General features: G+C 43.1%; 1 protein-coding gene across 2 annotated transcripts in view; it reads left to right on the top strand.

Annotated features, from left to right (window-relative positions):
- Nucleotides 1-7,038: 7,038 nt before the first annotated feature.
- Nucleotides 7,039-21,692, top strand: part of LOC124599972 (neurogenic protein big brain-like) — a 303,231-nt gene continuing 288,577 nt past the window's right edge. For both annotated transcript variants that reach the window (XM_047136123.1, XM_047136124.1), the window contains exon 1: nt 7,039-7,429. In XM_047136123.1, coding sequence (XP_046992079.1) covers nt 7,081-7,429 — 349 coding nt within the window. In that variant the 5' untranslated portion in view covers nt 7,039-7,080. The remainder of the gene's footprint in view (nt 7,430-21,692) is intronic.

Here is a 21,692-nt window from a genome sequence, read left to right as displayed (position 1 = left end):
TTTTGTTAATTAAAGAAAAATTTTGCCGCGCTTGGCAAGTCCAAATGACTCACCATCGCTGCCAAATTTTTGCCCCCCCCAGTGGAGGGTTATGAAACACGTATGTAACGCAGCAGCGATGGCGAGGCATTGTAGCATCTGTGACCAGAGAGTATGCGCTTGACCGCGCGAGTGTTGCGAGCGGTTCTCAGTCTGTTAGTAGTAGTCGTTGCGAGTCTGTCAAGTCAGTCTGTCGTTGCGAGTCTGTCAGTTCAGTCGTTGCGAGTCTGTAGCTCTGTCTAGTTGAGAGCAGTACTCAGTCGGTAGTCGTCATGCAGAGCGGTCGGTCAGTAGTAGCAGCCCAGTGCGGTTGTGTGATGTAGGCGGTCGGCAACACTGGTCAAGATGAGGAATAAGGTATACTGTTAATTAATATAATTATTAGATAATGAAAAATTTTATTTATTGTAACTATTCTCCAACAAGTTCCCCAATAATAATTTTTATTTCAAAAGCATTTTTTCAAAAATTTAATTTTTTATGGAACTAAAGATTTCGTTGCACTTCCCTTTTCACTCCACTTCTTTAAAAGAAAATTTTTAGTAAAATCACAAAAAAGGAGAATATTATTATTTGCAATGCAGTTCCTCCAAGCGGTGCGCAACAACAAGAGCAGATATGTGACGTCCATTTATTCTGAGGTAAGACTTTAATTCTGATTGTTTTACACAGGGCCAAAGACCGATATTTCGGTTTAATTGTATTTTCTTGTCACTGAACGGACTTTAAATTTTGTGAAGAAATTATATTTGAGTCAGATTGCGAATTTCACATTTTTGTTGCCATTGTCAGTATATTTCATTGTGGGCAGGTTACGCATAGAGCCATGTCCATCAGCATTTCTAATTAGTATCGTCCTTTTTCTTTTAAAATTTTTGTAGGGAGGTTACACTCGGCTCCCATTTCTATTAAGTATTGTCTTTGTCTTTTCTTATAAAATTACGGTGGGGAGGTTACAATGTATACCGGGCAGTTATACTGCAGCCATGTTAATTTGTGCTGGGAATAGGAGCCAGATTTAAAGTGCCAGTGTGTTGGAATGGTCTGTTTTTAGAGCTCGGAATGGAGTGTATGAGAAACGGACAGAAAATGATTTGTGGACTGTTTCGGCAATGTTCCATAAATCTTCACATCTGCGCTAAATGCAGGACAACGTGGAAATCGCCACCATGCCAAAGAAAAAAAACATAATTTCCCGTGAAAAAACTGAGAAGTCTGTAGCCACGATTCCAGAATGGGTTGGACGGATCTCCAGTTGCCAGACAGCACACTGACGTGTTCCATTATTATAAAATACTGTGCAGCAAAAGCAAATTAGCGCTTTTCATTTTTTATAATGTTGTCCTACCAAGAACCGACGGAAGATTCAGTTAACGTTTTCCATTATTGGTTAAGATATCCAATTTCGCCGAATCTGGAATTTGTACACTATAGCTGTTCTACCGAAAGATGCAATAACAAAAACCTTAATTTTCCAACGATTGGCTACCAGTTTCACATCTCTGTCTTAAATATAGCAGATATAAATGTGTATGATTTCTCAAGTACTATAATCGCGATTGGTAGACGGTAGACGCTCAGCCTTCACATGCGATGTTTCGAAGACTGACGTAGCCCGTTGCTTCGGCGGCCGCTGAGAGCAAAGGTCTCGTGTGTGCTTGTTGTGTGTTGCACGTTAGGTAAGTAGTTATAACAGTCGAGGAGAGGTACAAGGAACATTAGAGACACACTCGACTGAAATAGTCAAGCAAATAAAATGTCGCCGAGCACTGAGCGAAGTGTAAGATACGAGTAGTATAGCGTCGTACTAGAACCGTTCTAATCTGAGTCTCGCGAAATCTGTGATTGCCCATATGTTCCGAGCCAGCCATCGGTCAACAGTAATCTATGTGTCTTCTTAATTTTTATACGGCAATTGAAAATGACGTATCAGTCGAAACCCTTGTAGCCTCTGAAAAATTTACGCGAACATTTGCAAGAGTGGAACGTAAACGTTTCTATATGCCAATCTCACATTTGTCAGGATAATTACAAAAAAAGTATCCCTTTTCGTATATAACTTATCTGTATCCAACAAACTGAGAACGTATTCTAATACCACAGGATTAAGCTTCCCACCTCATCATTGCAAGTAGCAGTGAGACAAATTAGTAAATAAATAACTTATTAAGAACGTTCTATGTGACATACCGGGAAGCTGATTGGTTCTCAATGCCAATAAGAAAACTTTTATTCCAAGTGCGATTAATACAGAGGCACTACGTTTTATTTGTAATAATACATGTACAGAAATACAGCAATAATATTCCAACCAGCAGAACCCTGGTAACAAAAACCATTTCTCATTTCTTTTCAATTTTTTGCAAGCGAATAACAGGATTAAATCCATGAAAAAACAGCTCTGTATTGGCCTCTTGTTCTTACACAACTCCGTTCTTGGGATCACATGTTGTGAAGTGTGCTTCAAAATTCTCTGAGCTGTTGAAGAAATGGCAGCACAGTCAACTGATAAACGTGCTAGGTCTTTCACGTGAAGTACGGCATATTTGACACTGTCTTTTCTCTTTTAAATACACTGACTCTTCTGTTTCAGGGTAAAATTTTTTAATAGCTATTTGAGACGGGTAAGTACGAGACACTTTGGTCATATTGCATTTGGAGATCTCACACGCCTACATTTACAACAATGTTTCGGAAGCATCTTTAAAATCACGTTAAGTTAGCGGTATGCACTGGAATTACATGGAATGGTTCGTAGCTGGTTACTAATGAATGTTTAAAACACATTATCCATGATTTGAGACTTGGAACCAGTGTAGAAAACAACAGCAACGAAACCGTGTTCTTGAAAAAAGTGATACTTTGTACGTTTGACAGTTCCACTCCTCATTTGACTACAATAAACTTTATTGTTACCCCTCTGCCCACAATGTGGACTGGAAAGACGTTAACAACAATGCCGGATGAAATACCACCAAATGAAATACATTTGTATTTTTAAGCATAAATAAATGTGCCATGATTCATATTAATAAATTAAATGTGTGTTCATGTTGTTGGGAAAAGCAACAATAAAAAAGTAATATTTCCTCTAAATAGGTAACACGTAATTGTACGCCCAAAAATCTTCGTCTTACATATATTGTTTTGCTAGTGTCAGATCACAGACAGCTAGGAACTTTCACCACATCACTTGACTAGACAACTATACTCCAGCAAAATGGAAAATTTATTATAAAATAATTCAGAAACAAAAATAAATAAAGTAAATATTATTATTACTTTGCTAAAGTTCAAGACAATTGGAACACGCCACAGTCCTATGTTGACCACACAAACAATTACAGTATTTTGTACAAAAGGAACAGCCGGTCGGAGTGGCCGTGAGGTTCTAGGCGCTGCAGTCTGGAGCCGAGCGACCGCTACGGTCGCAGGTTCGAATCCTGCTCTAATTTCTAGGCGACTGATGACCTCTGAAGTTAAGTCGCATAGTGCTCAGAGCCATTTGAACAAAAGGAATAATCTTTCCTATCACTACTATACTTCTTTTCATTGCAAACGTCACATCAACGAGGTTTTTTTGACAGCTTCCCATGTTCCGTCCCATCTTCTTTTTCGAAGAGATAGCTCTTGATAGAAAGTCGAAGACCTGTTGATAGACGAGGATTATAAACTTTTTTCTTCATATGTGGTTCCTTTAAATCGAAGGAGAGCCTTTTAAGGAATCGATCTTGTTCCGTACTAGAGAAACAACGTGTATGGGGGGGATTCAGTTTTGAAAGTACAAATGTATTCACATCCAGAAAACTGTAAAAATATCGGAATGGCCATCTTCGCGTTTTACGGTTGGTGCTCTTATCGTGACACAGTCGATCAAAACGTTTACTTCGTATTTTGTCATATTGTAGAACTTGCTTTGTTCAGTTTTTTGCGAGTAAGGATCTGTTCCAGGTGAATCAAGCGTGGCTGATAAAATAATAACATTTTTGTATTTCTTTGGCATAAGAGCATTTTATCAGAGTTGTACAGAAAACGAGATGACATAGGAGGTGCGTTTCTGTAGCTGATCAGTTCCGATGGTATTTGCGGTTTATTTTTGCCTAACGTGTCGACGAATGCGACTTTCATCTTAGTCAACTCGTCGGCCAATTCGCACGATGCTGTTTGTGATTTTTACGGATTCACAAAGCTGTAGGGCATACCTCGTTGGCAAGGAAAGGCTTACTGTTCCTTTTTTTTAAATTCGTTCCCAACGTAAGAAATTCCGACGAAAAAAAAAAAAAAATTGCATCACGTATGCTGACAATTTTGAAGCCTTATTTGCCAAGTTGTTTTGATATAAATATTCTGAAAGGACTTCCTCATCTGAAGTTAAGTATTCAAATGGCGTATAATGGCCTTTACACTGAGTCGTAAAAAAAGTCCAGAACTCTCGCTAGGCGGCAAATTTGTCGTTTTGTTTCCTACGGTCGCATGTTTTCTTATCGAATCTAAGGGCACGGATAAGAAATTAAAACTGATTTTTAGACATTGTCAATCGAAAAACCGGGGATCTATTTCTGAGACATTTCATCGGTGTTCGAACGGGAAACTTCAAGTATCCGCTCTTGTATGGTAACTCACAAAGCGCTTTCATCTCAAGTTTTCTGTGGGGGTGGTATAACATTAGACAGAATTGTATCGCCCGGCTATTCGCTTGATTTCCTGATTTGTGTATTTCACCAACATAGCAATCATTTCTTAATTTACAAACAACGGAAATAGTTTTCCCTTATCCGTCATGCCGTCAGGGAAGGTGTAATACTATATTTTTCGTAGGCGTTTTGGTTTATTTAGACTTTAGAGGTGCTTTGGTCCAGTTTGTTTCTATATCTTTCCCTAGAGTGAAATATCCAGCTTTCCCGTCGCTGTCTTCCGGTAGCTGTCCTTCTTCTTGAAGGAATCTGTCCTCGGGTTCGAATTCACCGTCGATGGCGTCATCATGAGATAATACGCCATCCCATGTCCCTCAGCAGCATACAGCAAAATTGTCTTCGTCCTCGTCATCAGAATCCACCGCTATTCGCCTTTGCAGCTCTTCTAAAACCTCTTTTCGGGCTGTGAAAACACGGTTATGTGGGCCATTGGGTATCTGTAAACTATAACAAAAAGTAAACAGTGTTAACAAGGTTGGGTGGAAATCCACGTGAACTACAATCACGTGCGTAACACGGTCGTGTGGAATCCCACCCAGCACCCTATGTAGAGCGGACAGTACGTAGCACGGAGCAGGTGACCCCTGCAATACTGTGAGCGTGACGGGCTAGATGCTAGAAGGATAGGCTGGCTACGGTTAAGACGTATACTGCGCATGTGCACTTCGGCAAATAGGGCGGGCAGGTAGTTTTTCACCCCACCTTGTGGGCAGGAAGTTAAAAGTAGTGTGCTCGTTGCTGCTTGCCGATAACATTACAAATATGAATCAATCTCATATGAGCCACAGAATAAAGTACTAGAGGACAGCTGAAAAATACGAAAAAAACCTGCGACGACAGAGAAATCTGTAACCCGAGACGAAGAGTAGTGCATACCAAAACACCATGCCCGGACATCTGTTGTTGTTGTTGTTGTTGTGGTCTTCAGTCCTGAGACTGGTTTGATGCAGCTCTCCATGCTACTCTATCCTGTGCAAGCTTCTTCATCTCGCAGTACCTACTGCAACCTACATCCTTCTGAATCTGCTTAGTGTATTCTTGTCTTGGTCACCCTCTACGATTTTTACCCTCCACGCTGTCCTCCAATACTAAATTGGTCATCCCTTGATGCCTCAGAACATGTCCTGCCAACCGATTCCTTCTTCTATTCAAGTTGTGCCACAAACTTCTCTTCTCCCCAATCCTATTCAATACTTCCTCATTAGTTATGTGATCTACCCATCTAATCTTCAGCATTCTTCTGTAGCACCACATTTCGAAAGCTTCTATTTTCTTCTTGTCCAAACTATTTATCGTCCACGTTTCACTTCCATACATGGCTACACTCCATACAAATACTTTCTGAAATGACTTTCTGACATTTAAATCTATACTCGATGTTAACAAATTTCTCTTCCTTGTCATTGCCAGTCTAAATTTTATATCCTCCCTACTTCGACCATCATCAGTTATTTTGCTCCCCAAGTAGCAAAACCCCCTTACTACTTTAAGTGTCTAATTTCCTAATCTAATTCCCTCAGCATCACCCGACTTTATTCGACTACATTCCATTATCCTCGTTTTGCTTTTGTTGATGTTCATCTTATATCCTGTCCGCCCCCGGTAGCTGAGTGATCAGCGCGACAGAATGTCAATCCTAAGGGCCCGGGTTCGATTCCCGGCTGGGTCGGCGATTTTCTCCGCTCTGGGACTGGGTGTTATCTTGTCCTAATCATCATCATTTCATCCCCAGTCGCCGAAGTGGCGTCAAATCAAAAGACTTGCACCCGGCGAACGGTCTACCCGACGGGAGGTCCTAGCCACACGACATTATTATTATCTTATATCCTCCTGTATGAACACTGAATTCGTTTCCAGAATGCGGATATCGAAGACCTGCCGGAGCATCTGCTGGCCATCATATGGCCGCTCAAGGTGGGGCAGATGGGCTCCGAGCCGCCCCCGCTGGCTCGGCAGTAGTTCCGGCGGCCGTCGCAGGGAGGAGCGCAGGTCGGCGCGCAAGCCTCCTCGCCGCTCATTCTGTCAGCTGCGGCCGGCGCGCGTGCAGCTGGGGAAGGGAGCGGCGTCACAGCAGTCGGTGCGCTCCAGTATACACACGCACAGTGGTCCACCCGCAGTTAGTTTCGAGTGTAGTCATACGGAATAGGTATCGTTCTCGCGTCTTCGCACCGTAACTTACTGGAGACAGTTCGTTCACGTTCCCTCAGCTGTCTGACATGAACCGCGGAGGGTTTTGACAACCGATCACTGACAGTCTAGGCCGCGACAGTTAACGCTCCCCCCCCCCCCCCCCCCCCCCAAGTTCCGTTAAAGAGCGCACAAACGTAGGCACCTACTACCCGTCAGCATGGCGACTGGAGTGCTACCGCCGGACACGACGCTGGAGTTCCACCTGGTGACGCTGTTCGAGAAGCTGGAGGCGGCGCGCCTGGAGGCGGCGTGCGCCCCCGGGGGCGGCGCGCCCTCGGCGGCGCTGCGCCGGCCCTCGATGCAGGCCGAGGTGCGCACGCTCGAGTTCTGGCGCTCCATCATCTCGGAGTGCCTGGCATCCTTCTTCTACGTGTTCATCGTGTGCGGCGGCGCCGCGGCGGCAGTCTCCGGGCCGGCGGCCGGCGGGTCGCCGCTGCTGCTCACCACCGCCATCGCCACAGGCCTCGCCGTAGCGACGCTCACGCACTGCTTCGGACACATCTCAGGTGAGCCCCCGCACACTGCTGCTACTCGTTGTGTGTCCCGACGGAAGGCAAACTGGCGACGCCTGCCCCCTTTTTTATCATTAGTCTTCTGAAACAGAAGATGTTCCAGGCGTGCCTCACGTATATACCGGGGGATCAAAAAGTCAGTATAAATTTGAAAACTGAATAAATCACGGAATAATGTAGACAGAGAGGTACAAATTGACACACATTGTTGGAATGACATGGGGTTTTATTAGAACCAAAAAATACAAACGTTCAAAAAATGTCCGACAGATGGCGCTTCATCTGATCGGAATAGCAATAATTAGCATAACAAAGTAAGACAAAGCAAAGATGATGATCTTTACAGGAAATGCTCAATATGTCCACCATCATTCCTCAACAATAGCTGTAGTCGAGGAATAATGTTGTGAACAGCACTGTAAAGCATGTCCGGAGTTATGGTGAGGCATTGGCTTCGGATGGGTTCTTTCAGCATCCCCAGAGATGTCGGTCGATCACGATACACTTGGCCGGCCGAAGTGGCCGTGCGGTTAAAGGCGCTGCAGTCTGGAACCGCAAGACCGCTACGGTCGCAGGTTCGAATCCTGCCTCGGGCATGGATGTTTGTGATGTCCTTAGGTTAGTTAGGTTTAACTAGTTCTAAGTTCTAGGGGACTAATAACCTCAGCAGTTGAGTCCCATAGTGCTCAGAGCCATTTGTAACACGAGTGTCATGCGCAGTCACTGACGTTTTGCTGCCCAGCGCCATCTGTCGGACATTTTTTGAACTTTTTTTTGTTCTAATGAAACCCCATGTCATTCCAAGCATGTGTGTCAATTTTTACCTCTCTATCTACATTATTCCGTGGTTTATTAAGTTTCCAAATTTAAACTGACTTTTTGATCACCCGGTACATTGATGGGCCAGAACACGATGACCACTGCCCACCGCTAGAATAAATGCTTCCCCGTGATGTTGCGGGCACGTGACGCGGTAAGGAAAGAAGCGGAACAGGGACGAGTAGGTAGTCATTACGGCGAAGGTACGGGCCGCAAACGCGAAAATCCCCTGATGTAAGCGGTTCTGACAAAGGGCACATTGTTATGGCCCTGCGGCTGGAAAGGAGAATCTCAGAAACGGGGAATCTGGTCGGCTGTTCGCGTACGCTGTCATTGAAGGATGACGAAGTAACGAGCAGGCCGTATGTTACCGGACGTCCAAATCTCATCACAAAACTGAGATGTCGGATGATCCGCCACTGTGTAATCCAGGATAGACAGCGATCTGTGGCAGATCTGATGCGTTCAAAGGGCACTGTTGAACAAGGGGCTCCACATCACACGCCTCTACGTGTTACCTTGCTGACCCAACGCCATCGTCGATAACGATTGCAGTGGGCACAGCATCACTAAGCTCTGACCGTGAGTGAATGGAAATGCGGCGCGTGGTCGAATGAATCGCATTTCTTGCTGCACCAGGTCAATGGTTTTGTCTTTTGACGCGGCCATCTAGGCGAATGGCTGCTCGGAGCGTGCACTGCGCCCCCGATGCAGGTCGGTGAGGCCAGAAGTATCTTGTTGGGTACAGTGAGCAGGCCTTCCATGGGATCTGGGGTAGTAATCGAAGACGCCATATCTGCAGTGAACTACGTGAACATTATTGCGCTCCATCTGTGTCCCGTTATGCTTGAAGTCTTCCCCGACGGCGATGGCATCTTCCAACAGGATAGCTGCCCACGTCGCAATGCTACAATCGTGCTACAGAGGTTTTGAGGAGCATTATAGTGAACTTACATTGACGTCTTGGCCAGCAATTGCCCTGATTGAACCCACTGAAACACATATCGGGCGCCAGCTGCACACCCACGAACCACCGTCCAGTAATTTGCGGGAATTGCGTGACAAGTTAGTTGACATCTGTTACGATGTACCTCCGGAAACGTATCAGGGTCTTGTAGAATCCACGCCACACAAAATCTCTGCTGTATTGTTTTTTAAAAGTAGACCAGAGAGCTATTAAACAGGTGTTTCGACCATAGACGTTCACATGGGGAGAGGCAGGGGCAAAAGCAGCCACATACCTCTCCAGCTTCTTGCCCCCCCCCCCCCCCCCGGTCTCTCTCCGAAATCTGGAGTGCAGATCTTTTTTTCATATATTGAGAGCATAACCATCAATTCTCTGTGATATAATGATTTTTTTGTCACTTACGAAATTTAGTTCGTATGACAAGGCATGTCCCAAAACTAACCAACTCATTGTGTTACGTGATGGTATAACGAATGAGTGTGTGGGGCCATTTTTGTCGTAGTGCGTTTCTAAGATGAAAGAAAAACAATAATCTGGTGACTGTGAACTAATGCCGCTTTATATGTTATCTCCGTTCTTATTTTTGAAACAAAGAATAAACTAACATTGCTTAAAGTTTAACTGTTTTTTTTTTTTTTCACGTAGCATTACGTTGCGCATATGATCATGTCAAATAACTCGCGCAGACATGAGCTCATTTATTTCATGGGTGAGAGTTCAAGGATAACAGGCTGAACATTAAAACAGAGGAACTGTAGGGACGGATTCCTGACTGGAAATGTAGGAAAAAAGGCCCTATGAACATGTGTCCGGAAGTGAACGGAGTGCATGCAACAATAAATCGTCCCGGTGTGCAGTACAGAGTTGCATCACACGCATGTCACAACAGATATCTACATCAGCATGGTTACTCTGCAATTCACACTTAAGTGCCTGGCAAAGGGTTCATCGAACCATTTTCATACTACTTCTCTACCATTCCATTCTCGAACGGCGCGTGGGAGAAAGGAAAACCTAAATCTTTCCGTTTGAGCTCTGATTTCTTTTGTTTTATTATGATGATCATTTCTCCCTACGTATGTGGGTGTCAACAAAATATTTTCGCATTCGGAAGAGAAAGTTGGTGATTGAAATTTAGTAAATAGATCTCGCCGCAAAGAAAACTCGCGTATCATATCAGTGACACTCTCACCCCTATTGCGCGATAACACCAAACGAGCTGCCCTTCTTTGCACTTTTTCGATATCCTCCGTCAATCCTACCTGGTAAGGAGCTCATACTGCGCAGCAATATTCCAGCAGAGGACAGACACGTGTAATGTAGGCTGTCTCTTTAGTGGGTTTGTCGCATCTTCGAAGTGTTCTGCCAACAAAGCGCAGTCTTTTTTTCGCCTTCCCCACAATATTATCTATATGGTCCTTCCAATTTAAGTTGCTCGTAATTGTAATTCCTTGGTATTTAGTCGAATTGACAGCTCTTAGATTTGTGCGATTTATCGTATACCCAAAATTTATCTAATTTCTTTTAGTACCCATGTTAATGACCTCGAACTTTTCTTTGTTTAGTGCCAATTGCCGCTTTTGGCATCATACAGAAATTCTCTCTAGATCATTTTGTAATTGGAATTGATCGTCTGATGATTTTACTAGACGGTAAATTACAACGTCATCTGCAAGCAATCTAAAGGGGCTGCTCAGATTATCACCTGTATCATTTATATAAATCAGGAACAGCAGAGGGCATATGACACACTACCTTGCGGAACGCCAGATATCACTTCTGTTCTACTCGATGATTTACCGTCAGAGTGGCCTCCATGGGATTTCAGGTGGTCAGGATAGTAGCGGTTGTCATGCACGATACGCGTAATCGTGCTTGGCTTAACCATGTTGACAGACCATCTGCTTGGTGCTTGTACCAGAGTTCGTCTCAATATACAATAGATCTCGTATACGCACGGTCCGCCGCCTCCCAGCATGTTCGTCTGTCTGGACCCATGATCACACAAAGCCCCCCCCCCCCCCAAAAAAAAGCCCAGTGATTGAAATGTGTGATGTGGCTAGCGTTTGGAAGTGCACTTGTTCTGGTATAGCCGTGCTGTCTCTCAACCGTTTCCATTTGCCCGACCGTATACAAGCGCCATCTCGGCTTGTCCCCGACATGAATACCGGACCATTCTGCTGCTTAAAGTGCGCTGCGTCACACAGCATGCAACACGCAAGGAACATACGGCGGTCAGAGGAAATTCATTCGTCATAGTCATGTACTGTGGCAAGGATGCATTTCCGGACTCATGTTCATAGGGACTTTTTTACCCTCCATTTCTAGTCAGGAATAGACCGAGCGAGGTGGCGCAGTGGTTAGACACTGGACTCGCATTCGGGAGGACGACGGTTCAATCCCGCGTCCGGCCATCCTGATTTAGGTTTTCCGTGATTTCCCTAAATCGCTCCAGGCAAATGCCGGGATGGTTCCTTTCAAAGGGCACGGCCGACTTCCTTCCCCATCCTTCCCTAATCTGATGAGACCGGTGACCTCGCTGTCTGGTCTCCTTCCCCCAACAAACCAACCAACCTAGTCAGGAATCTGTCCCTGCAATTTGTCGATTTTATTAACGTTCGCCCTGTATGTACCTGCGAACCACTAGTTTTCTTATTGTTTATCTAATACATTTCCTTCAATAAAATAGAAATAACTTTTGAAATGGCTGCGAGTTAACGTACATGGATTATGTATCTCGGTACGGACGAAATAAAGGAACTCCCGGCCATCAGTGTCATACAATCATTTCATTTCACTGAAAGTTATTTGAATCCTTTTTGATAAACATTTAAAGTCTTGTGAAAGTAAGGAAATTCGCTAATTATCTTCTGATAATAACGCCTCCCGTGGCCGTATTCAAGCAAAATCCTATAATATGCTGTAATTACAGCCCTTCAATCAAATAATGCAAATACGCCAAAGACATTTTTTGCAGCAAAATATCATTCATTAAACTAATTATGGCACTGGATACTATCTTACATGAATGAAAAACATTCATTTTTTACACATTAATTTACAGATAATCCATTTTATGTAGCTGAGGAGATAATAGCGACGGAATGCTTTCGCAGAGAAGTATAAGCTCATACCAGACGATTGATGTCGCCGCTCTTTTATTTATAGCGTCTTTCTATGTTGATATTCTCTGTTAGACTGTTCGTTATCACTGTTTGTCATTGGGTCTCTGACCTTACGGCACTTTGTACTTGTCGCTCTCGGAAAGTTTATTTATTGTTAATTTTTTTATGTATGGCATTCCAGGAGACGTTAACAGTAGGCTATTACAGTGCATATTATGTACATACAATGTAAATGAGAACACCACCGACAAGCTTTCAGAGGTTGTTCGGGGATACCTTCGAGTGTTTTGGTATATAGGAAATGTGGTCTTCAGTAGCTTGTTACGGAGTAATAATTAATGTAATTATTAGACCTCAGACTTTGAGGTTCTAAAAGTGTTAAATTAGGTACCTAAAATAGGTTCTATCACTTACAAAATTAGGTTATAAAAATCACAAAATAGGTGACCAAAATCTGATATTTTATTGTCTAGGAAGATGAATAGATGACAAAAATCCACATTATATTATTGTCCATGGCCATAATTATAGTCACACTTTCGCCAGATTTTCCGTTGAGAAACTGCATGTCATGTCTGTTAATAGCAGCGTATATGCCGAGAATGAGCGTTCCATGTCAACAGATGTCACCAGAGCATATTTAAATGACGGTATTTGGCGTCATGGAACCGCACACTCAAGTTCTGTTGATTTATCTGATAAGATGTCAGCCACTGTGCAGAGGGTGGTCCGTGAGTGCGCCCGTGTCCCTCTAGCGGTGAGTTTGAAGCCACAACGTTCCTATAGGGACCATACGTTCTTCCGTAGCCAATGATATTACGATTCCTTCAGCGGTTTTCGTTTTATAGCCTCCGGTTCATTTCTTTTTGAGGGCTCCTAACGTTTTCAGCGCAGTGCAGATAAAAACTATCTGGGGAAAGACACCAAACGAAACGCAAAACTCTTTAACGAGCCTCCGGAAACTGTGTTCCTTATATAAAAATATCCCAGAACTTCCACTGAAAGTTTGTTGATGGAGTTCCGCTTCACACTATATCGTATGTCCACAATGAACAACTAATGCAATGGGGGAGCCACTGCGTAATTCTTGCCATTATTAAGGAATTATTATATCAATTTTGCTGTCGTGGTACGTTCCGAAGACTCATGTCTTAGTCCTGGAATGGTGATTTTCGTTAGTGTTCATGCTAACCCCCAACTCACGAGGTGTGGTCTATGGTCTCCCAGACTGCGCGAAAATTTTCGAACTCGCTCTCCAAGGCCAGTTGTGGTAGAATGGGCTTTCTATAGAGAGCTATGAATTTTGAATCTTTGTGTAACAGCTCCCTGGAAGCTACATACGGTCTGTAGTTTGTTCAGGCCGCCCAAGGGTTACTACTGCAGTGGATGACCGCTACCTACGGATTATGGGTCGGAGGAACATTTACAGCAACGCCATCATGTTAATGCTTTCCGTGCAGCCACAGGACGTCGTGTTACGACTCAAACTGTGCGCAATAGGCTGCATGATGCGCAACTTCACTTCCGACGTCCATGGCGAGTTCCATCTTTGCAACCACGACACCGTGCAGCACGGTGGAGATGCACCCGACAACATGCCGAATGGACCCCAGAGGATTGCCATCAAGTTCTCTTCACCGATGAGTGTCGCATATGCCCTCAACCAGACGATCATTGGAAACGTGTTTGGGGGCAGCCTGGTCAGGCTGAATGCCTTAGACACACTGTTTAGCGAGTGCAGCAAGGTGGAGGTTCCCTGCTGTTTCGTGTGGCATTATGTGGGGCCGACGTACGCCGCTGCTAGTCATGGAAGGCGCCGTAACAGCTGTACGATAAGTGAATGCCATCCTCCGACTGATAGTGCAACCATATCGGCAGCATATTGGCGAGGCATTCTTCTTCATGGACGACAATTCGCGTTCCCATCGTGCACACCTTGTGAATTTCCTTCAGGATAACGACATCGCTTGACTAGAGTGGCCAGCATGTTCTCCAGACATGAACCGTATCGAACATGTCTGGGATAGACTGAATAGGGCTGTTTATGGACGACGTGACCAACCAACCATTTTGAGCGATCTACGCCGAATCGCCGTTGAGGAGTGGTACTATTGTAGTATGCCACGACGAATACAGACATGCATCAATGCAAGAGGACGTACTACTGGGTATTAGAGGAACCGGTTTGTAGATTAATCTGGACCACCACCCCTGAAGGTCTCGCTGTATGGTAGTACAACATGCAATGTTTGTTTTTCATAAGCAATAAAAGGGGCGGAAATGATGTTTATGTTGATCTCTGTTCCAATTTTCTGTACAGGTTCCGGAACTCTCGGAACCGAGGTGATGCAAAACTTTTTTTGATGCGTGTATTAATCAGCCACAATAGTGCTATAACATGAGTAAGCGTAGTGAGAATAGTCCGACTTAATTTATTGGCAGACGTGACGCAGTCGTCACGTCAACTTCAAACAAATTTTGTGGAGAATCCTTGACAAGGAGTGACACGCCAGTCTGTTGGCGGTTTTTGGTAATGCCGCAATTAGAAATAAGTTGCGGAACGTTCTGAAATGAAGTGACGTGACACCAATACCAGCGTGATCGTCTAACTTCGGGCGGAAGGAGTTCAAATTCCTGGCTCCCCATCCTAAATAAGATTTGTCGTGGTGTCACTGCGTCATCTGAGATGAATACCTTAAAGAAGGCCACAGCCGATTTCCTTCTAATTTAAAAAGTGCTACGACTCTTAACGACCTGAATAGCGACGAGACGATAAACTCTTACCATGCTTTCTTATATGTTTTTGTGTGAGAACTTTTTTATTTTCCAGCTTTCAATTATTGTAAGCAAAACAAATCAAAAGAAAGTTTGCTAGGATGTGAGATTTTAGAAGGAGGCATTCGAAGTGAACTTAGTGAGTTTTTCAACGTCAGCTGTGGTGATTATGGGGTGCTTCTGCGACCGGTTCAATTTTTTTCGTTGAATACGCGTACATCACAAGTATTTGGATGGTAGGCGAGCACAGGTAGACAACCGATCCTGTTTTGCAAATGCCTGCAGTGTCTCATTTAGTGAGGGCATGTGATCATGTCAACAGATAGTCGAAGGCTTTGGCATTTCTCTGTCTTTCGCCCGCAGTTCTGTTCCTTGTATCGGATTTATTCCTACTATGAAGCAACTAAACCCGTAAAGAATTAGGAATTTCATTTGATGCATGGTTTTCTTGCATTTTTAAACGCATACATTAGCGAATTACATAAAAACTTTGACATTGAAAAGTATAAAATGCTGTTTCTTAATATCCAGTTATTGCTGAGAAGCCAAGAATGCATTAGTGTGTGATAGCCGCCTTTTCATGACCTACCGTACGCGAGCATAGCTGGTTGCATATGAAATAGGCGCTGCACTTGCACCTGGTTCGATCCCCCAGATGTTACTTTTGCAAGCATGGTGTGAGATTGTTAAAAGGTTTGTTTGGCAGCAGTATGTAGTTATCCACGTATCTGTTAACGTGAGCTATCTGTGCCAAATCGCAACTTCAAAAGATTCTGCTTCTGTATTTTTTCCCGAAACAATGTACCAAAAATAACAAAAATCAGCTTGCGCCTTATGAAAGTTGCTGTCACGTCACTACTGTTCGACAAGACGAACATTATCGAATACAGTAGACAGTCAATGAATCCATAAAAAGGTATTACTTTTCTTCTGACGTAACTTTTATTGAATGACTATCTAACGGAAGCAAACAAGAATATAAATTCACATATATCAGATTCGTAGAAATGTAAGGTTCATGAAACTTGCCTCAACATGTACGGTAAACTACATTTGAAAGTTGACTACAGTGAATACGTAGTGACATGGTACACAATACTTAACCCTTCATTCTTTTGTGAGTCTAGTAAGATTTCGAACTACTTTTCAAAAACTTTAAAGCTGTTTGGTGTTGCCAAGTACTACTGCTGCTATAAGTGTATCCACCTGTGCTGTAATGGAATCTACGGATTATTCTTTGCATAATTTATAATTATTATCTTTTAGACAAGAGTATATGATTTTCACGATCAAATCAGGCCTTGACTAATATTTGTAGATAAAGGAGAATGTGGAAAACATACTGCATGATTATTATACGGTGAGCTCAGTTCTTGATTATTGTCCCTCGATATAGCACCGTTATCAAGTTGGCTCTGAGCACTATGGGACTTAACATCTTAGGTCCTCAGTCCCCTAGAACTTAGAACTACTTAAACCTAACTAACCTAAGGACATCACACACATCCATGCCCGAGGCAGGATTCGAACCTGCGACCGGAGCAGTCCCGCGGTTCCGGACTGCAGCGCCAGAACCGCACGGCCACCGCGGCCGGCAAGTCATCAAGTTGAATTGACGGGTGAGATAGATAAAATTCAAAGAAGGACTGTGTAATTTGTAGCGGTTTATGTTGTCAGGGTGAGACAAGGCTGCAAACAGACATTATGCGGAGCAGAGAGCTTTAATTTCAAAATGGAAGGGGACCGCGGAAGATAATGCTAACCCACAAGAGCGTATTTTGAGGTATATCATGTTATTTGTTTGATTGAACTGAACATAAAATACAATAAGACAAAGCAATTTATTTAGTAGACAGTTTTTATAGCGATCGTAAGGAAGTACTTCTTTGCAACATGTGGTACATTCGAAAACACAACAGGTAAAGTGATCGGTTTAATTCTTATTAAATTGAGGGTTAGTAATGTGTTACTCCGACCGCATCGATTCTAATAGCCTACGTCCCCGTATTAACCAATAAACGTATTAACTCTTCTAACATACATCTCACACTATTAGGCAAATTCGAGTTTGTACAAAACGGTACCAAAAACAATCTCTTTACCGTCTGTATCGCTCGCTAATGGAACAGGACGGGGAGAAATGTTGATGGTACCACCTCCATACACCGTACGCTGGTGTCCTGCTGTCCTGTGTACTGAAGCAGATATACATATAGTGAAAATGGAACAACCTCGTTATCAAACATGGTTAGAGGATGAGGAAGCGGCGTAATTGATTTGCGCACTAACAGCACGCAATGTGTCTAAGAATTGATTTCCATGTGTCTGTGTAGGACTTCCGCAAGACCAGTTTCGAAGTTAATTAATAACTAAATGGTCTACATATTACCCAGAGTAATCTAACTGTTTGTATTCTTGCATTCAGCACATGCAGTCGTGTGTACTCGGCCAATCCCCGCTGTGGCCAGGCACTTTGTGGAACTGAATCCACCCGAGTGCGTGAGGGAACCGCATCTGTTTCGTAGCAGTTCTTCGTTATCTCGTCAACCAATGATGTGTATGACAATGGGAGAATCATTTTAAAGCACGACAATTAAGGGATATTACAGCATCTCGCCAGTGTGGCTTCCCGCACGCAATGTTTGCATCGCTGTTTTCCACTGAAATATAGGAACTCGACGACGCTTAGCAGAGACCGTTGCTGCGACTTCGCGTTGCGACTCACTATTCAAACTTACTTTTAACAGCCCAGCGCAAAACCGGTTTGACGACGTTACTTTACGTGCTACAGCGCGCATATGTAATTCGGGTAAGCTTCTGAATTTAAACGCCCAGTATCCCGGATCGATTGATCAATTACAGCTGCACGCTCTGTAGTTCTTGATTTGCTCTGTCCGACGCAGTATTCCTCTCGGAGTTTTAGTCGGCACCTCATTCATTTTCTCGATTCTTTGTCTTTCTCAAGAGTTTATTCGTTTCACTTAAAACTATATTTCGAAGTTTCTTACTTCTCGGTTCTGTGCATTTTTTGTGTAACGTTTACTTTTCTCATTAAGTGTTTTTACAAAGGAGACATTAGATGTGAAGATCGTTCCGGTTTCTCTGCAAGTCGTTAATGCGCTGCAACTTCTTTTACTTCCATTTGTTGTCAGTTTCGTACTCTTTCTGTTTCTTGCTTCATTCATGCAGAACTCCATCGCCTTGTGTCTTCATTTCGAGATTATTTCATGGAGTAACCTGCTACTCTTTGTTGTCAGCAAGTAAGCTAAACTGAACGTCAAGAAATATTCTATTTCGCGCGACCGCTACGGTCGCAGGTTCGAATCCTGCCTCGGGTATGGATGTGTGTTATGTCCTTAGGTTAGTTAGGTTTAAGTAGTTCTAAGTTGTAGGGGACTGATGACCTTAGGAGTTAAGTCCCATAGTGCTCAGAGCCATTTGAACCAAATATTCTATTTAATCGCTAGTTGATTGCGAGTGTTCAGCTGATCTTACATCACTGCGTAACCTCTAATAAATCTTATTTTGCTGATACATAAGCTTCGTTCAGGATGAACCCTAACGTTTACTAAACTAGAGTAAAATTTTGTTGGTACCGTGAACATCAATTCTGTTTATCCTCGTAGCTGTTTATTACTTGCAGTATCTTTGGCTTCCACAAAACTCTTATTCATCACTTTCTCAGTTACTGACCGTCATTTGCAATGTTTCATGTCTGAGACAATATTTCTGGCTTACAGAGTATCACACAAGTTGTCTGCAGATTCTTACACAGTGTGACCACAGCAGTGTTTAATAAGGGGTCTGTTACCTCAGTTACATTTATGTCAGTTCTGCGCATAGCATTGCAAGCTAATGAAAGAACTGCATCACGCGTAGTAGTTTCCGAGGAAATAACAGAACGCCAGCTCTAAACGCACAGAACACCAGTGCCGCGTTGGAGGAGGAGTCTGTTATCGTTGAGCGGTCCGCTGCGCCTACGTAGGGCCAGATAATCCTCCTCTGGAGGCGTTTCGTTTGCCCAGGCTGTCCCGTTAAGCTGCCCCTTAGGGTCATCCATCACTGCCTGTACCGTATCACATGGCTCATAAACCATCGAGAGCATCTCTAAGATATTTTGAAGACATAGACTGCCATATTGAACCACAATGTTGCAGAGTGTGGAATGCAATGGATTTAAAGAGTGCTGGCGAATTATTGACGTATTGGACCGATTGTTGGGAGACGAATTTTAGACTTAGATCCGTCATTGGGATGTACCAGAAACTGTTCCTCACGAAACCACTCCATTCTATCGTTTGGGTACTGCAACAAAAGAATTCAGGTGACCAAACCCCCCCTCCCCCCAACACCCTTTCTTTTGCCAAAACTAGATTTTTGATGCTTCCCTTTAGAGACTAATTGATTACGATTTGGAGAGTTAATCAACTAAGCTGTCGTAATGTATACACCTATTTTTTCATTTTTTATTACGACTGCAATCCTATCACAATGGGCTCTGTTACAACTAGAGTTCGTTCTGAAAAATGTTGGAGAATGCCTTTCGCGATGCGTAGAACAAGCTTAATTCATTGGCGACGTTGTCTAACAGCTTTGATTAGTCCGCACGTACTCGTCCTTAGACTAACACTCTGCAGACCAGCTGGTTTTGTCCGGGAGATTCTGTCAGACAAGATGCAGGGTCAGGCCGTGTGAGCAAGCGTTGCCCCGACGAGATTCATCATCTGTGGGGCGCTGTCGGAGCCCACGCTTCATCACTCGTGCTGTGAACGTAGTTGGTTCATTCTCCTGTGTCTGTAAAACTGATGGTGGTTGGTTCATGTGAAGAGGTGATTATAAAAATTTCATAATTTTCCTAGGACCTCACATGTTTGTGAGATACTTCAGACTATCTATGCTGCAATAATAAAGAGCGAAATGAGACACTTCACAGACGCATTAAGAGTAACAAAAGCTGATACTACCGAATCAGAAGCAAAAAGAAGATAGGGAATATGAGGATTATTATCAAAAGGGAGTAATAAAAAATAGATGAGGTAAACAGACAGTACTCGATCAGGTTATTTGAAGAAGTAAAATCTACTTATATATTTCTAAATGCTAAATGAAATTAAATACTGACCTGAAATCTAAGGGAAAAGAATGGAAACTTAAAGTTTAGTTATCAATACTGAACGCAGCTGACGTCAGTTGTGTGTGCTGTAATTGTTTGTGACGTTCCTTCTCGAATATTACCAGCAGTAAGAGTACAGTATGAAGTAGCGTTGAGACCAGACCAGACTTCGGACTGAAAACCACAATATCAACAGCGACAACAGCAGCAACAACAACATAGCTCTTATAGCAGTAAGTTGTTTAACTTGTAGGTAACAATGATTAATAATCACCTTTAATTGCCACGTGAGGATGCATGTTTGCAGTGGCAATACGTTAGAGTGAAAACCCGTAAACAAAGTAGGGGTAATGATTTACTGTCTGTAATGACAATGGGAGAGGCACTGAACACATTTAGATGATAGGAGAGGAAAAAAAACCCGTTGAAGATGCCTAAAACAATATTATGTCGAATATGTTTCGTGGAAGAAAAAACAGACGAAATTCAATTGTACAATACGAACAATACTTGTTATTTTCTACAAGATAAATAATATTTGATTAGCAACTGGGGATGAATGGCCGCATACAGGAGCAACGTTACTACAGCAGCACCGGTTATTCATTAGTGGGCATTAACTTTACACCCAGGGACGAAAAGCGCTACAAGCAATGAGTCGATATGGTATGAATGGATATGTTTAACAACGTCCAATGGGAAATCTGTACACTTCGAATAAAAGACGTATATTTCTTGACTTGTACTTTGCTCTTTCGGACTTAACACATAGAGCGAGACGTTTCAAGAATTCACTGTCGAGAAATCGCAGCTGCGTATACTGTATGTACGTGGTCCCTTTCGGTGGCTAAATTCATTAAAGTGACAGCTACAATTTCTCTTCGTCAATAGCCGCTAGTCTCTTGAAAGAGTATTGATTCCCATTAATGGAGTTACCTACACTGCATTATATTGAAATGGTCGCAACCCTTTCAGAGATAGGTGGCCAAGCGGTTCTAGGCGCTACAGTCTGGAACCGCGCGACCGCTACGGTCGCAGGTTCGAATCTTGCCTCGGGCATGGATGTGTGTGATGTCCTTAGGTTAGTTAGGTTTAAGTAGTTCTAAGTTCTAGGGGACTGATGACCTCAGAAGTTAAGTGCCATAGTGCTCAGAGCCATTTGAACCAATTCATAATGTTTGTACGAAGGTACATACAGGGTGGGGTAAAAAAAAAAAAAGAAACACAGGTAGGGATGGGCCCCTTATACAGAAATAAATTTTAAAAAAATAAGGTGCATTTGGGCTCTAAAATACGTACTTTAAGAGCTCTGAGCACTTTGAATTTTCGCTAGTTTGAAACACATCATAGCCCTTAAGGTGTGCATTTCAGAGTCGATGCTAGACATGTTTTCTTGTTTTTGTTCATACTACCTCCTCGAAAAATATGAAAAGCAAAGAGGTTGCAATAGAAGAGATG

Source organism: Schistocerca americana, chromosome 1 (genome assembly GCF_021461395.2).
Source record: "Schistocerca americana isolate TAMUIC-IGC-003095 chromosome 1, iqSchAmer2.1, whole genome shotgun sequence".
NCBI lineage: Eukaryota > Metazoa > Arthropoda > Insecta > Orthoptera > Acrididae > Schistocerca > Schistocerca americana.
This window is presented reverse-complemented; position numbering and strand designations above follow the sequence as displayed.